This window comes from Peromyscus leucopus, chromosome X (genome assembly GCF_004664715.2).
Source record: "Peromyscus leucopus breed LL Stock chromosome X, UCI_PerLeu_2.1, whole genome shotgun sequence".
Classification (NCBI taxonomy): domain Eukaryota; kingdom Metazoa; phylum Chordata; class Mammalia; order Rodentia; family Cricetidae; genus Peromyscus; species Peromyscus leucopus.
Genome location: NC_051083.1, coordinates 61,339,067 through 61,356,670, shown reverse-complemented (window position 1 = coordinate 61,356,670; position 17,604 = coordinate 61,339,067). Strand labels below are relative to the sequence as shown.

Here is a 17,604-nt window from a genome sequence, read left to right as displayed (position 1 = left end):
CCAAACCCCCTGAAGGGCTTGTGGTTTTTGCCTTTAAATAGCTAGCCTCACAAAGAAAGAGCAACTCCTCCCTGCCTCACCCTATTGGGTGTAGGATTGAGTTCTCTGTCTAGACTTGTATCTATAGAATAAACCTTGCTGTTGCATTCTGGACATCCTCGGTCTTCAGTGGTCTCTTTGGGGTTGCAATCTGGGCATAACAACTCCATCCCCTTCAAGTCTCCAGTATCCCCTGGACTGATGAACCCCCACAAAATAAATGCCATCATATTCTATGCAAGTAAGCACATGAGCAGTGCACATATCCAGTCTTACAATTTTCAACTTTTGCTGCAATCAATGGGTTTCTTCTGGGAAGGCCCCTAACTTTTTTGTCTACTATTAGCTGAAAGGATAATAGTTGATTGTACCCTGAAAATTGGTACCATCAAGCAGCTGACAGAAGCTCAAGTAGAGCTCTCCTGGCTGGGTGTTGGAGGCACAGCACCTGGGAGGCAGAGGCAGGGGGAATCTCCAAGTTTGAGGCCAGAGTAGTTTACAGAGGGAGTCCTGTCTCAAAAAAAAAAAGGCTCTCACAGGCAAGCACAGGGCAGCACCTACAAGACTGTGTGGGCAGACTACATACTGCTACCTTCTGAGTCCCCAAACCCGCCCCTTCAAAGCCCGCCAAACACAGCTCCTCCCCAAACCCGCCCCTTCAAAGCCCGCCAAACACAGCTCCTCCCAAACCGCCCTTCAAAGCCCGCCAACGCAGCTCCTCCCCAAACCCGCCCCTTCAAAGCCCGCCAAACACAGCTCCTCCCCAAACCCGCCCCTTCAAAGCCCGCCAAACGCAGCTCTCCCCAAACCCGCCCCTTCAAAGCCCCCAAACACAGCTCCTCCCCAAACCCACCCCTTAAAGCCTAGTACAGCTCCTCCCCCAAAGAGGCTCAAGGCCACACCCACAGGGGGATATATAAATGGTATCCCAGAAAAAGAGACTTATGCTTTTCCTGTCTTCTTTTTTTTTTTTTTGGTTTTTCGAGACAGGGTTTCTCTGTGTAGCTTTGCGCCTTTCCTGGCGCTCACTTGGTAGCCCAGGCTGGCCTCGAACTCACAGAGATCCGCCTGCCTCTGCCTCCCGAGTGCTGGGATTAAAGGCGTGCGCCACCACCACCCAGCCTGCTTTTCCTGTCTTCTAAGGGCCCCCAGGAAGCTTTACCCATTAAAACTGGGCTTTTCTTGATTCTGATTCGGTTTGCTGCACTGGAGAGCCCTTCAGGGTGAAAAAATTTATCAGACATGTGCAATCTAAAGATTGGTATGGTGTACCCCATATCCCCAGTAGCACCTTCACCCAATTTGCAACTCAAACCTCTCTTCCAGAACCCACAATGCTAGTAACTCCAGCCAGAGACCTCACTCATTTTATTTAACAAATTTATTAAACATCTTGTTACATGCCACTCATGAGGCTAGACGCTCAAGAGAATAGATCATTAAGAGTCCTCTTATGAACAGACTACTGAGGGGACAAATTTGGCAACATGTTACACACTTAATAAAAAACTCTAAAACTGGGAACCTAGGAGGGAGGAGCCATTCTAACTTATGGCTGCATAAAGGAATTAACAATTAGCCAGTTATGGGGGCATGTTGAGGATGACGACCCAGGATATCCTCGGGACAGGGATTTCAGGGAAAAAGCACTCCAGAGGTACTGAAGAGTAAATGCTAACATATTGGAGTGTAAGAAAGATGGACATGGGAGCCCCAACCACGTTTGCACAAAGATCATTCTCCCTTGCGTGGGCGTCCCCTTTTGCGTTTGGGTTTCTTTAATGGCATGCATTCGGCAGGAGGAACAGGTTGCTCTGATGATGTGGGCTCATCAGGAGGACTAGGCTCTGCAGAGGCACTTGGCAGGCTGGCCAGATCCTGTGAGACAACCCTACGATGTTTCCTACTCCTACGTGACTTAGGAGGTGCCATACATATAAACCTATTTTTTCTCTTCTTTCTTTGTTGGGCCAGCACAACTGCAGCCTTTCTCTCCTTGGCCTCTTCAGCTGTAACATTTTGCTCGAGCTCTGGCTCCAGCTCCGGCTCTGGCTCCAGCTCCGGCTCTGGCTCCAGCTCTGGCTCCAGCTCCGGCTCTGGCTCCCGCTCGGGTTGGGGCTCCTGCTCTGGCTCCTGCTCGAGCTCAGACTCGGACTCTGGGACAGGCTCCTGCTCAGATTCCTGATCCAGGTCAGGCATGGGCACAAGTTCCTGCTCAGACTCAGACTGGGGTTCCCACTGGGGCTGGGGTTCCCACTGGGGCTGGGGTTCCCACTGGGGCTGGGGTTCCCACTGGGGCTGGGGCTCCCACTGGGGCTGGGGCTGGGGCTCCCACTGGGGCTGGGGCTGGGGCTCCGGCTCTGGTGGTGGTTTGTTGGAACTTTCACCAAGATCCCCTGTTTCAGAATCATCATCAAGTGAAATGGGCTCAGAATCAATACATTCAACCACCTCTTTTTGGGGCACAGGCAGTTGGCGCTCATCACTAGAATCAATTATCTTCTCAGAATCCCTCAAACGGGGATTGCCATCTTCTTCATCATCGATAACAATTACTGACTTCTGAGTGCCACCGGTGTCCCCAGTGTCCCCATTGTCGGAAGACTCATCAGAAGACGACTCATCAGAAGACGACTCATCAGAAGACGACTCATCAGAAGACGACTCATCTGAAATTCAAGAGACATCTATAAATACACTCCTAGCCACTCTGTAAAAACAGACATCAGCAGGTTATTGAGCACAAATTCAACTGAAACTGGTTGAGTGCTTGGACATTCTGAATCACAGTTAAAAATCATAGCTGTAGATTGTTTTCCCTCTATTTTGTATTTTACTAAGAGCAATGACAGATAAAGTAGCAATGAAGTATTATGCCCACTTTAAAATCACATTGTCAGCCATTCGGTGGTGTTGCACACCTTTAATCCCAGCACTTGGGAGTTGGAGGCCAGCCCGGTCCACAGAACAAAGTCCAGGACAGGCACCAAAACTACACAGAAAAACCTCGTCTTGAAAAACAAACAAAAAATTACACTGTCTAAACAGCAACTTGCTGAGTTGTTCCTAAACACAAACCTGCTGCCTTGTGATCCATAGCAAAATAAAGGCAATGCATCAATCAAGTGCTATTTCATTTATAACAAGTTCAAAGTCCTCTAGCTTAGAAAACTTCTTTAGTCATTATGGCCTGGCTGGACTTTTGGTGCTCTCTACCTTATACAATAGTATACAGAGTAGATAGTAGTTGGCACCTCCCCATTCCCAGTCTCCAAGCTGGAAAGAAAATGAAGCCATGCTCTTTCTTACCCTCTCCTCTTCCTTGTCATTCCTACCTATAAAGGATGGAAAGAGGAAGAGGGAGGAGCAGAGCCTAGGCAGATAGAACTCTACTCAAGCCTAAAGCAGCAGGAAGAGTTGCAACTGTGTTAGGAAACAGACCAAGGTATAGAAAGCCAGCCAGACTGACATCCAGCCCATGATGGAAACACAAATGGTGGCACTGGCTACAAAGTCGTCAAAGAGTGTGTCCCATGTGACAGAGCTTTAGAGCTCAGCTCCTTAAGCGAAGAGGATACTTGCCTTCACTGCTTATTTCACAGATCTTAGCTCTCTTTTCCTCACGGGCAGAGTCAGAATCAGAGTTAATCACCACACAGCTAAGTAAAAAGGGGGGGGGGAGGACAAAAGAAAATATGAGCACAATATCCTTCCCTTTAGGGCATTTTCCATACTTTCTACAATAAGCAGGATTACTTGTTAAGTTTTGGTTGATTCCTACACCAACTCTGTTCCCCTTCATTGGAACTACAACCTTTCAATTATTCCTAATTTCTCCATACCCCATTCCCCTTTCTTACAACCTTCCCAAAGGAAGCATCTATCCACTACTAAGAGGAAACTGGACCTTGTCAGAGTATATGTACTCAAATAGTTTTGGACCTTATCATTCTTCATCAACTTTGAGATGAATTTGTGTAAGAGTAGAAAGAGAGCCATAGAGAAAGGTTCTGACTCCTTGGCAACTTGACACAAACATATCACTGTCATAACCTTTCCTTTCTTGTTCATCACCAAGATCACACATTAATAAACATTACAATATGAACATTACAAAATTTAAAAGCCCCAGTCTTTGAAATTCCAAACACTTAAAATTCAATCTCTTTAAAATATCTAAGCCTGGCGGTGGCACACGCCTTTAATCCCAGCACTTGTGAGGCAGAGCCAGGTGAATCTCTGTGAGTTCAAGGCCAGCCTGGGCTACCAAGTGAGTTCCAGGAAAGGTGCAAAGCTACACAGAGAAACCCTGTCTCGAAAAAAACAAAAAAAAAAAATCTAGTCTTTTTTAAAATCCAAAGTCTTTGTAAAATTCCAAAATCTCTTTAAAAGTTCAAAGTCTTTCAACTGTAGGCTTCAGTAAAATCAAAACTATATTAAGCACTTTCTTACTTCAAGAGGGAAGAACCAGGGCACAGTCACAATCTGAACAAAGCAAAACCAAACTCCCAACTGTAAATAATTCAATGTCTAATGTCTGGGAACCAGTCATGATCTTCTAAGCTCCTCCAAATTGCCACTTCTCTGGCTCTACCCACTACAGCCCACACAGATTGTCTCCTAAGACCAGGATGGCCTCCATCTCCAAAATGCTGAGGTCTCTAGCTGCAGCTGGGACGTACTTTCACCAATAGCCTCTCCTGGGCTCTCTTCAGGGAATTCAGCCCTACCACACAGTGCCAAGTCTCAGATGCTCTCCATGACACCTTCATGATTTCAAAACCAGTACCACCTGGGTGACTCTTACACTACTAGGTTCTGCTGCCAGCACAAGGCCACAGCAACTTGGCCATCTTTGGAGCACCACTTCTGAGAAAACACTTCACAGATTTCACCTCAACGATGGTGATCTCTTCTTAATCAATGCTAATTTCTCAGCCCTCGATGCCCAGCAACAATTATCCCAGCAAAGCAAACATTTCCCTTTAGTGGTTCTGGTATCTTGTTAATCACACCAACTTTTCAGTCCCAGCTGACCAGAACCACAGATTCTTAACTCAAAATATGCAACAGCTCCAATAAATAGAGTCTTTAAGTGATTTCCAATCTTCCCTCTGGAACTTCATAAACCATGCCTCCATCATCTGCATCTCTCAACACTCTTAGCTTCCAAGTTCCCATAGGACAGCTCACCAAGCTTTGAACACTCAATGGGTTTTCTAGTCCCAAAGGTCCAAAGTACTTTCACAATCCACCCCAAAATGACATGGTCAAGTCTGTCATAGCAATGCCCTCTCCTGGCACCAATTTCTGTCTTATTTAGGGTTACTATTGCTGTGATGAAATACAATGACCAAAGCAACTTGGTGAGGAAAGAATTTATTTGGCTTACACTTCCACATCACCGTTCATCAAGGAAAGAAGTCAGGACAGGAACTCAAACGGGCAATAACCTGGAGGCAGGCGCTGATGCAGAGGCCATGGAGGAGTGTTGCTTACTGGCTTGTTCCCCATTGCTTTCTCAACCTGCTTTCTTATAGAACCTATGACCACCAGGTCAGGAGTGTCTTCACCTACAATGGGCTGGGCCCTCCCACATCAATCACTAAGAAAAGCCCTACAGACTTGTCTGCTGCCCAATCTTATGGAGGCATTTTCTCAATTGAGGTTCCCTCCTTTCAAATGATTCTAGCCTATGACATAAAACTAGCTAGCACACACTCTGTAGCCCAAGATACACTGGAACTCAGAAATTCTGCCTCAGCCTTCCGAGGGCTAGGATTATAGCCACAAACCCCCTGTATGATATACTTAAAAGAAAATCATCAGTGTGTGTGTGTGTGTGTGTGTGTGTGTGTGTGTGTGTGTGTGTATGTGTGTGTGGTGGGTAATAGTGTGTGTAGATGTGCATGTGCCAAAGAATACATGTGGAGATCATAGGACAACTTTGCGAAGTCAATTCTCTCCTTTCACCTTTACATGGATTCTGGCAATCAAACAAGTCATCAAGCTTGTGTGGCAAGCACCTTTACCCAGTGATCCATCTCCTGGACATAAAAACACTTTTATGATGAAAGAAACACTCCAAAAACTTGTTACTGTATTTTCCTATATCCACTATAAATACCAAAGCTAATCTTCTACTGTGCATGATCTCTTTTAAGCTGCCATGCTGATGGGCCTTTGCTATCCTATTTCTACTCTAGCCTTAAAGAATCTTTCTTCTAGGGTGGGTGTGGTGGCACATGTCTTCAATTCCAGCACTCAGGAGGCTGAGGCAGGAAGATCTCTGTGAGTTCAGGGCCAGCCTGGTCTAGAGTGAGTTCTAGGTCAGGGCTACTTAGAGAGGCCCTGTCTCAAAAAAAAAAAAAAAAAAAAAAAGTCTTGTCTTCTATGGGCTGGAGAAATGGCTCAGCAGTTAGGAACACTTGCCCTTTTTAAATAAATTGTTTTATGTATATGAGTGTTTAGCCTGCATGTATGGCTATACACACTATGTGCATGCAGTGCATTTGGAATCTAGAAGAGGGCATCAGGTCCTCTGGGACTGGAGCTATAGACAGTTGTGAGCTGCCATGTAGGGGCGGGAATTAAACCTTGGACCTCTGGAAGATCAGCCAGGGCTCTTAACCACCATCTCCAGCCCCACACTTGCTGCTCTTGCAGAGAACCCTGGTTTTGTCCGCAGCACCCGTGTGGCAACTTATAACTGGTTGTACTTCTGGTGCCAGGGGGTCCAATACCCTCTTCTAGCCTTCATGGGCACTGGGCACACATAAAGCAAGCAAATGCTTATACACATAAAATAAAGATAACTAAGTATTTCTTTTTAAAGAGTATTCTTGCTGGGCATGTTGACACATGTCTTAACTCCAGAACTCAAAAGACAGAGGCAGGTGTATCTCTGTTAGTTTGAGGCCAACCTGGCCTACAGAGTTATGAGACAACCAGGAATACATAAAGACTATCTCAAAACAAAACAGGATTTTCTTAATTTCTAGCACATAGTCATCTTTTGGTTCTCACCTCATTTCTATGCATTCCTCACTCACTTCTTTTCCCACAACTTACTGGGCCAGATTACTAAAGGCTCTAAATGATAGGCTAAACACCTTGATTTTTGTACGACGAGCTATTTGAAATGGACATCAATATAATCACAGTACACTTAGCATATTCACCTAGAGGCAGGACGTGGACTAGATCACAGAAGACAAGATCAGGCAAAATGTGCACATTTTGACTGATGGAGACTAGAAAATCATGGCTCAAAGACATTTTGAAAAACAAACAAAGTGACTATGACGGTGCATGCCTATAATCCTAGCACTTTAGAAGCAGAGACCACAAGTTCAAAGCTAACCTTATCTATATAGCGAGTTCCAGGTCAGCCAGGGCTACATAGTGAGACCCTGTCTCAAGAAGGAAAAAAAAAAAGCCAAAACTATAAATAAATAAAAGCAACAACTGAACAGTTAAACAATGGCCTAAGATAAGAATCAGATACTTTAAAACTGATTATAAGACGGTGGTGGTGGCACTCGCCTTTAATCCTAATACTCGGGAGGCAGAGCCAGGTCGATCTCTGTGAGTTCGAGGCCAGCCTGGGCTACCAAATGAGTTCCAGGACAGGCTCCAAAGATACACAGAGAAACCCTGTCTCAAAAAACCGGAAAAAAAAAATTATGAAGTCGAACAACCCTTGTGTGATCCTGTCAGTACCATATAGTGTTTGTTCTCAGAGAAAATATGACGTTTACTCTTAAATCTTTTTGCCCAGAACATTGAGTGCTTCCTTTAAAAAAAGAAAAAAAAAAAAGTCACATCTCAACAATTCGCCTTACCTGGACTTTTTCTGGGGCAATTCAGGCACAACTAAATCAAGGAAAGAAAAAGCATTAGGAAGCATGATAGAACCTAGTAGCTCATGTATAAACTAGACCTAGGAAAATGTACATTTCTCTAAAACTGGGAACATAGGTCAGTGGTAGAACATTTGCCTAGCACAAGGAAGAGATAAAAGAATTTATATCCCTCTAGAAAGACTGAAAGGAAATGAAAGAAGACCCAGGAAACAAAAAAGGGTAAACAACACATAAAGAAAACATGAAGATCTGCTCTTGACAGCAGGGAAATGAACTTCATTTCAACAACCCAGAGAGCACACTAGAGGGGGTAAACCTAGGACCAGATCAAGTCAAGTGTCCCAAATCTCGTTTCAGTCCTCTCTAAAGACGCTTGATGGGCATTACTGTTGAAAGAGGGCTCTACTCACAGGCCTCACAGTCCTCGCCGCTGCTTGTATCCATGTTAAGACTATCACTGGAAAAAAAAAGTTTTTAAAGTGAGGGCTACCAATGACACAGGCCATAAAATATCAAAACTCTCCAATAAATGCTGACAATAAGCAGCTTCTGAAACGCAAGGTCAGAAGATGCTTTAAGAGCTTACATTGTATCCAGGTTGGTCTAAACAGCAAAGCCTTATCTCAAAACCAAAATAATAATAATAATGTATTAGCTTAGATCCTGTACTGGCTTTAAACCCCATGTAATGGAACAAGACCTTGAAGTTTTTATCCTGTCTGCCCCTCTTGAGGACTGGGATTATAGCAGCATGCCTGCCATGCTCAACTTTATGCAATGATGGTGACTGAAGCCAGTTTCATGCATGCTAAGCAAATTCTCTTCCAACTGAGCTAGACCCTAGCCCCCATATGCACTTCTTTTAAAAGATTTTGATTTAATTGTATCTGTCTTGTCTGCCTATGCATGTTGACTGCCAGTACCTGTTGTGAACAGAGATATTAGAACCTTCTAGAGCTTCTACAACCTTCTACAGTTACAGGTGGTTGTGAACCACCGAACATGAGTTTTGGTAACCAAATTTGGGGTCTCTGAAATAGCATCAGACACTTTTAACTGCTACGCCATCCCTTCAAGTCCCTATATGCACATCTTTAAAAGATTAAACACGGCTGGGTGGTGGTGTTTCACGGCTTTAATCACAGCACCCAGGAGGCAGAGGCAGATGGATCTCTGATTTCAAGGCCAGCTTGGTCTACAGAGTGAGATCCAGGAGAGGCACCAAAACTACAGAGAAATCCTGCCTCGAAAAACTAAAGATTAAACACACACATACAACTGTCATCAAATGTATGTACAGATTTCAGAAATATGGAGATGTTTCAGAATTGAACAGTGAGATATTTTAACTCACTCAGACCTCTAACTATGCTAGTAACAGTCTGCTGAAAGTCTAGACTCACCTAGACTTCCAGAAAACATGCTCTTGAGCAGCCGTTATAAAAGAACTGTTTCGGGCTGGAGAGATGGCTCAGTGGTTAAGAGCACTGGCTGCTATTCTAGAGGACCCAGGTTCAATTCCCAGCACCCACATGACAGCTCACAACTGTCTATAACTCCAGTTCCAGGAAATCTGACACCTTTACACCAATGCACATAAAATAAAAATTAAATAAATTTAAAAAAAGAACTGTTTCTTTCATAGGGCTACTGTAAAAACGTAAACCAGAAAATAGCTGTCCTCTTTCTTTACTTCATCAAGTCTGTCCATCACATTTTCTTAATCACAATTCACTGTAATTGCTTATATACATGTTTCAATCTGCTACCATAAATGGTAAGCAACACTAGGACTTGAAGTATTATGTGTTTAATTACAAAGTCAAAATAACTGATGCATGAATGAATATAAGAAGTGATTCTAGCCGAGCGGTGGTGTCGCATGCCTTTAATCCCAGCAATCAGGAGGCAGAGGCAGGTGCATCTCTGTGAGTTCAAGGCCAGCCTGGTCTCCAAAGCGAGTTCCAGGAAAGGCGCAAAGCTACACAGAGAAACCCCGTCTCAAAAAAGAAAACAAAACAAAAACAAAAACAAGAAGTGATTCTAAAATCAGGTGGCTCTTGTATATAACCTTAACACTTGGGATGCTAAAGGAGGACTGTCACAAGTTCCAGGCCAGCCTTACATATACTGAGAGTTCCAGGCCACTTTTAGCTATAGAATGAGACTAAAAAAATTTAGAAGTGATTTTTTAAAAAAAGTGATTAAGGCCAGGTGGCAGCACACACCTTTAATCCCAAGCACTCAGGAGGCAGAGCCAGGCAGATCTTTGTGAGTTCCAGACCAGCCTGGTCTACAGAGTGAGCTCCAGGACAGGTACCAAAACTACACAGAGAAACCCTGTCTCAAAAAAAAAAAAAGTGATTTAAAAAAAGTCTAAAAAATTTAAAAGTGATTCCCCTTTTACTAATAATCTTCTAATCTTCGTCACAAACCTCAACGTTTCAAAGATTACTTTCAAGGTTTTAAAATTTTTATTTATGTTTAACCAGCAGGGCAGCATAGGGGTACATGCCAACCACCCCTGATCCCTGCCAGGCACCTCCTGCTCTTGCACAGGTCCCCTCTAGCTGGGCGCTCCTGCCCTACCCCCACCCACGCTCAACTCCCCCACCGCCCCCCCACCCCACCCTGACCCGGCCCACAGCTCCCGCCCTCCATTCCGACTGCTGCCCTCTGCCCCTAGCAGGCACAGCCCACTCTTGCTCAGGTCCCCACTAGCCTGCCCCCACCGCTGCTCCGACTCCTCCCTGGCACTGCCCGCCATTCCCACCCCGCCCAGATCCCGCCCATAGCCCCACCCAACTGCTCCACCCTTCGCCCCGCCTACCGCCCCCACTCCCGGAAGTGGTCCCGCCCCCTGCCTTGCCTAGCTCCCGGAAGTGGTCCGCCCCGGGTGCCCTCCGCCTGCTCCCACTCCCAGAACCACCCCCCAAAAGGACCGCCCAACTCTTACTCCTCAGCTTCTCATTGGCTGCGCAGGCAGGGGCCTCAGGCTTTGTTAACTTACCAAAGAGATCTTGCTCCTGTCCCCGCCCACCGGCCTCGTGGAAAGTTCTAGAAAAAAAAAAAAATCTGGCATTTTGCCCTTCTCGTTCCTCGAAGCTTCCATCAATGAGACTTGGACCCTGCCCCCCCCCCCCCCCCCCCCCAAGCTTGGCTAGGCCACTAGTTCAATATCCAGGCCCTCAGAACTCTCCCCTCAGCCCGACACCCGTTTCGCGTACCCGACTCGGCCTCAGCTTATCGGCTGGTCCCCCCAGAACCGCGACCCGTACCCACTTGGGACATCTCCAAGTGGCTGTGCCGCCATGGCACTATGGTGCTGGCGCCAGGTACCAGGACATTAAGACTAAACCCGGGCCAAGCCACTGTTGTCGCACCGGTCCCAGACCGGCCAACCTCCTCCTCCTCCCCCACCCGTACACTATGGCGCCTGTTTGGAACCCGAAATGCCCTCTCGTCCCTCTCACTGTTCGGAGCCTCCATCCTTCCGCTCCGAAACTTTTCCTCAAACCCCCCAAGAGGTTTCGCTCGGGTCTCCCCGCCACCCCCCACCCCCGTCCTTCCGTTGGGCAGTGCCAGGGACCACCTCAGCTACATCCCCACCACCCACCCAGAACTTTCGCTGAGGGGAAAACAGTCGAGCGGGGTCTCAGTCCCCAAACCCCCACATTCACACACAGTGGGGGTTTAAATTAAAGGTACTACACTTAAATGAGACCACTGCCCGCCTTAGCCCACCGTTTGCGTACCGGCTCTTGCGGTGTCTGGCACAGGTCGCAGCCACGACCCGCTCCTCCGCTCCCGAGCGGACAAAATGGACGAAGGCACGGGTACAGCGCCTTTTACGGGGCACAGCCCCAAGGCAAGACGGGAGCTGACGTATTACCGCCTTTCATGTACCCACCTATCACGGGTGACTACATAGCCGATTTGAATTTTTTAACTGACTCCGTGACACCAGCTTCCGTGATACCAGCTTCCGGAATCCGGGAATCCAGGTATCGCTCCCGAGATACCGCTTTTCACGGAGTGCGCCAGATTCAGCCTGCAACCCACGGCCAATTCTCAAACCCAAACAATCACGGCCCCCATTTTGTTTTTGAGATCTGGTCTATGTAGCCCAGGCTGGCTTGTCTTTGCCTTTGGAGTGCTGGAATTACAAACACGTAGCCACCATGCCTGTTTTTTTTTGTTTTGTTTTTTTGCTCCTCCCCCGACCTCCAAAGGGTTTCTCTGTGTAACAGTCCTGGCTTTTCTGGAACTCTTTGTGAACTAGGCCGGCCTCCAACTCAGAGATCTGCCTGCTTCTGCCTCCCGATTGCTGGGATTAAAGGCGCCTACCACCGCCGCCACCCAGCTGCCAGAATCTTTTAAAAGTTCACCTACCTGGTGTTCCAACTACTCCGAGCACTGGCAGAGAGGATCATCTAGTCTCCTCAGTAATACCAATGGGGAGCAACACAAAAACTTATAGCAACACTGAACTGTGGTGCTGGCGTCCATAATTGTTAGACCCTGGAGAAAAAAAAAAGCAGTACACTTTAACCTTTCTTGTACCCACTCCAAACGCACCAAGAAAAACAAGAAATGCTTTTTACACTTTACCATTCTCTGGAAGACACCTATATTGGACACACAAAAGAAACATCCCATGCATTTGCTCGTCTAGGCATTGTACCAGGTGTTTTGTTGTATACCTTTAATTCCAGCCAATGGAAGGCAGAGGCACGCAGATCTCTGCTGAGTTCGAGACCAGCCTGATCTCCATAGTGAGTCCAGAACTACCACACAGTGATACCATCTTGAAAAAAAAAAAAACAAAATACATGAGGCTGGTTCCATGGTTAAGAGCACTATTCTTGCAGAAGATCTGGGTACAATTCTTAGCCCCCATACAGTGGCTCACAAACATCCATAACTCCAGTTCCAGAGAATCTGAGGCTCTCTTCTGACCTCCTCAGGCACCAGGCACACACGTGGTGCACAGACATACATGCAAGCAAAACCTCATACATGTAAAGAAATCTAATAAAAAATTAAAATATAAAAAAATACATATATAAGCCAGGAGCAAAGGCACTGGTACGTCACCCTAGTCACAACTACTCAGGAAGCTGAGGCCAAAGAATCCTTTGAGCCTGGGAACCCAGGAGCCCACCTGGACAACAAAAGGAATAATCTTGTCTGTAAACAATTAAAAATTCAATGCGAGGGCCTGGGAAGATGGTTCAGCAAGTAAAATGCTTGCTGAACAAGCATGAACATAGAGCACAGCCACCTCTTTAATGTCAGTAAGTGCAGATGGGGCCAGGTAGGTAAGAGAGATGTAAGGTGCAAATAGCTAGAAATAAAATGGAGAATCACAGAGAGAATACAACTGACATATATACACTATACACCAAGTTTTAAAAAATAAAAATGTAGGGCTGGAGAGAGGCTCAGCTGTAAAGAGCACTGGCTGTTCCTCCAGAGGACCCGGGCTTGAATCCCAGCACCCACAGGGCTGCTCACAATCATCTGTAACTCCAAATCCAGGGGATCCACTTTGGGCTTCTGTCAGCACCACAAACATGCAGGCTATGGACACGTATGCAAACACCCATGCACACAAAAAGAAATATTAAAATGCAATGTTCAATTTCTTAAGAGGCTGAACAACTAGAAAGTGGCATAGCTAGAACTCAATTGTAACAGCACTAGTTCCAAAATGCACTATAAATAAATGAACAACTAGATAAGCTTCTTGAACTAATAAGAGTAATAGTAACTTTCTCCTCCACAAAAATGGAGATTCCTTGATTATGTGGATTAGAAGTATAGGTTAAGAGCCTAAATGGTTAAGTATAAGTAACACAATTCAAGCATTATAGTACACACCTATACTCCCAGGTTCAAGGCCAGTCTGAGCAATGTTGTGAAACTGCCTTAACTGCCTTCAAAACAAAAAAACTTCAAATAAAAGTTAGGATTCAAACTAAATCTTTAAACAGTTCAGCCAGGTACGGCGGCACATACCTGTAAATCCAGGTCAGGAAGGAAAAATTTGAAGCCAGCCAGGGTTATGCAGTGAAATCCTGTCAAAAACAAAAAAACGCAGCAGGACAAGGTGGCACATGCTTATAAATTCTCTTTAACACCAGCACATGGGAAGCAGAAGCAGAGAGAACCTGAAGTTGGGCCAGGCTTGGCTACATGGAATCCTGTCTAAAACTGCAAAAGAAGTTCAAATTCAGGCATTTCAGCAATTACCCAAATTTCTTTCATCTATTCAGGGAACTCTTAGAGTGAAGGCAGAAGCTGCTAGAGGTGAGATAAATGAAGCGCTCTTAAAAACATAAGGGTGAAGAACAGACTTTTATGACTAGCTGACTTCATCCCACACTACAGAGTCATGAGGCAACCTTTCTTCCCATACCATCCTTTTTGTTTGAGACAGTTTCTCTACATAGCCTGGGATGTCCTTATACCTCTAATAATTCTCCTGTCTCAGCCTACCAGTGCTGGGATTTATAGCTATGAGTCAGAAGACACAGAACCCAACACCATTAATCATTGTGACCTAAAGTACCCAGATTCCAACAAACACAAATCTCATTAAGGCTTTGGGGGTACAATAAAATTGGTAAGTAAATTATATAAAATTTTACTTAACATTAAATATTTTTAAAAGTATTTTATTATATATATGGGTTTTGCCTGGTTGTATGCCTATACATCATGTTAACGTAGAGATTTTTAATTTGGGTTTTGCTTGTATGTATAACTGGGCACCGTGTGCACACCTGGTGCCCAGAGAGGCCAAAAGAGGGTATTGGATCCCCTGGAACAGAGTTACAAATCACCAAGTAGGTGCCGGGAGTCAAACCTGGGGCCTCTGGAAGTGCACCCAGAATTCTCAACTGCTGAGCCATCTCTCCAACCCCAAATGTTTCCCTTTTATGTCTCTGGAAAAACCAGAAGCCAATCTTGTGGCTGAGTTCAACCACTGTCCACAGTGGAGGGAAGAGTTCTGTCTGTAAATGCCATATAAAGAATGAGAGTATACAGGCCGTCCTATAGCTCAATCTGTATACACTTGCTTGACATGCATAAGGCCCTCTTCTCAATCCCCAGAATGGAAGGTAAACAAAAATGACCCTTAACAGCAAAGATGGTTATTTGGGGTTCTGATGTCCCCTTAATGGATTATTTAGTATCTCCAATCCTCCCATCAGACTTGGCTAAGAAAACAAAGTTAATTCCTAACAAGATCACACCTAAAATAGGGAAACACTTCCTGGTTGTGCTGTTTTGAGCTACTCAAGCTTAAGTTTTGTCAGTAATATTCAACATAACAAGACAAAATACATCAAGCCGTATTAAGGGGAAATCATCCATTTATTTAAAGATCGCAAGACAACATCTGTATTTCTGGAGCACAATTTAAATGCTTTACTTTTTCAATAAAACAGAATATAATAGAAAAAAAACAAATTAGTTTCCAGTAATATCTATAACTATCAGAATTAAGTCTTCCACAGACATGTTACCTGGAAATAAAAGCCTGTTACAATAAGCAAAGCTTCAACCAGAGCGGCTACTTTTCGTGCCAGGAAAAAGTTCATCCCTATAGGAGGAATGATGTGCTATGTAATATGGCCACAGATCACAGCCTTAGTGGTACTGGAAGTCTATTATCCAATCCCACATTTAGTAGTTCCGTGAATTTGGAAAGTCAGTTTACCTGTAACCATGCTGGCAACCTTTAACTGATATTTATTCAGTTAAAAAATAAATTAATAAATCCCTTAACTGGTGTTCCTGGATTTACATTACTAAAGGTACACAGTTCATTACAATGTAATTCTGCTTCAGAATTACACACGAGACTCCTTGCTTAGGTTTTAACTAGCAGTAAGAATCACAAATTCAAGTTCTTAATTATCAATAACTTGTCAGCTAAGGTACATTCAGGCAACAGCTGCAGCTACAGAATAGGTGCACTGCCTAGGTGCTTTGGAAAGACATCGTCTAAAGCACTAACACGAAACTGACCTGTGACTGGAGAGGAGAAATGCAGTAGAGTAGTAGAAACATATTCATATGGCGGCTCCTTTGTGTAAGCCTCAAGCCCTCTACCTTGTATTGAAATGCAAGAATTCAAGCTCCAGGAGGGCAAATGTCTAACTTGTACTCTAAACCAAGTAGTGATGCAAATTCACTACTACCAAGGCTGAATCCATAAATGTAGAGACTAAGTCCAAAAGATATATATCAACACAGTCTGAAAAATAACTGCCTGGAGAGATGGTCCTGCAGAGCTTTGACCTCGAAATCTGTCAGTGAACAATATTTAATGTACTGGAGATAACTGCAACTTACTAATCAAATATTTGAATACTTATACTTACCTGGGATTTCATTTCTGCTGAAAGAAATAGGAAGAACAGGACTCACTTTAAAGAAAAAAACAAACTTTAGAAAGGACGGTAAAAATCTTATCACACACTATCACTTTTGGAAGCAGCATAGAAGGGGCAGTCAGGGGCTTAAACACTGGTGAAACAGGTAAAAATTAGGCAAAAAAAAAAAATCTACATTATCATCAATAACAGTACCACAACTGTGCCCTTTGTGATTAATCTTCACTCCTAAGAATTTTCATTTGGCACCAGATGGCGTGTTTGAGAGAAACACTCTAGGATGTTTGAAACAAGACTCGGTATCGTTAGCAGTCACAGGCGAATTGAAATGGAGGTGGGAGAAAAGAAATGAGAAAGAGGCTGAAAAATCTGAGTCGCCATCTACATCAACAAAGCATTGCCAGCGTCAAGCATTAGGTCAGACACTAAAACGACTGATATAGACTCAAGTGGTTTATAAAACCTATAAAAAGACTACACCAGCAAGGTCCCTGTCACCCTGTCAGAGTTCAGACACTAAAACAGGAAGCAACATTTTAGTTTAAAACCTTATCTCAGAACAACCAACATCACTTCACATGAGTAAAAATACCTGAAAGCAAACATTTTTAAAAGCTCCAATACCCAAAATATAAAGAAAAAAAGAAGGATCAGAAGACTCGATCAATCCATGGAATCACAAAATGGCTGGTCAATCTCTTATCTCCCTCCACATTAAGCATCCCATGGAAGACCAAGGGAGACCAGACCTTCCAGACCTCTGCACCACCTGCTTGCTGCAACACACTACAGAGATTCCTTTTGGAATAGCAGTTTCTTATCTCGTCTCTCCCGATCATGCAGGAAGCAAGTCTGGCTGTGCTATTCTATTATCGTTATATATCACCCATCTGCAACAAGGTACTGTACAGATAAGCACAAAGCATGTTATCTAGTTCCCTTTCCCCCAGAAGGTTGAGGCTCAGGTATAGGGGTAATTCTATGCAGTCTTTATTCAGGCTGACTCAGTGACTTCAACAGGCTTAATCATGTGGTCAGGTTTGTTGCCAGCTGCATAATGCTCCCACATCTGCAGATAGAGCCGCTCTAATTCCATTGTATATTGTTTGGTGTTGAACAGAGGGCTAGATATTCTCTGTTTCCAGACTTTGCCACGAATTTTCTTCAGGCTAGGTAATAAAAACAAAGAAAACCAACTTTACAAATCAGAACAAAAACTCAGAACTAGACCCTATAAATACCTATTTATTTTGTGGTATAATATAAAAAAAAATTATTTTTTCTGATTGGCC

The 17,604-nt window shown here is 44.4% G+C and overlaps 2 protein-coding genes across 7 annotated transcripts in view; both read right to left on the bottom strand.

The window, feature by feature from the left end:
* Positions 1-1,402: 1,402 nt before the first annotated feature.
* LOC114708646 (cell surface glycoprotein 1-like) lies at positions 1,403-15,172 on the bottom strand. Of its 4 annotated transcripts, XM_037198983.1 has the most exons (7): positions 12,297-15,172; positions 11,815-11,955; positions 10,915-10,961; positions 8,315-8,361; positions 7,884-7,914; positions 3,622-3,698; positions 1,403-2,708 (listed from the first exon to the last, which is right to left on the bottom strand). In XM_037198983.1, exons 4-7 carry the CDS (start codon positions 8,346-8,348, stop codon positions 1,774-1,776), a joined length of 1,077 nt encoding a protein of 358 aa, XP_037054878.1. In that variant the 5' UTR covers positions 8,349-8,361; positions 10,915-10,961; positions 11,815-11,955; positions 12,297-15,172; the 3' UTR covers positions 1,403-1,773. The 4 variants fall into 4 exon arrangements, with proteins under 4 accessions (XP_037054878.1, XP_028747909.1, XP_028747908.1 ...); XM_028892076.2 differs by lacking the exon at positions 11,815-11,955; XM_028892075.2 differs by lacking the exons at positions 10,915-10,961; positions 11,815-11,955 and having other exon boundaries at positions 12,297-12,425; positions 12,608-15,172.
* A 96-nt stretch (positions 15,173-15,268) lies between these two features.
* Ogt (O-linked N-acetylglucosamine (GlcNAc) transferase) overlaps positions 15,269-17,604 on the bottom strand; it is a 44,058-nt gene continuing 41,722 nt past the window's right edge. For all 3 annotated transcript variants that reach the window (XM_028892069.1, XM_028892068.2, XM_028892070.2), the window contains one exon: positions 15,269-17,481. In XM_028892069.1, the coding sequence (XP_028747902.1) occupies positions 17,307-17,481 (175 nt within the window). In that variant the 3' untranslated portion in view covers positions 15,269-17,306. The remainder of the gene's footprint in view (positions 17,482-17,604) is intronic.

What these genes read in the sequence shown, in the direction of transcription:
- LOC114708646 (XM_028892071.2), bottom strand. Translation starts at nt 3,841, where the DNA reads ATGAAGGGGAACAGAGTTGGTGTAGGAATCAACCAAAACTTAACAAGT. An exon ending in CTGTGAAATAAGCAGTGAAG is followed by an intron (nt 2,709 to 3,621) that starts GCAAGTATCCTC and finishes CTTGAATTTCAG; the next exon opens with ATGAGTCGTCTTCTGATGAG.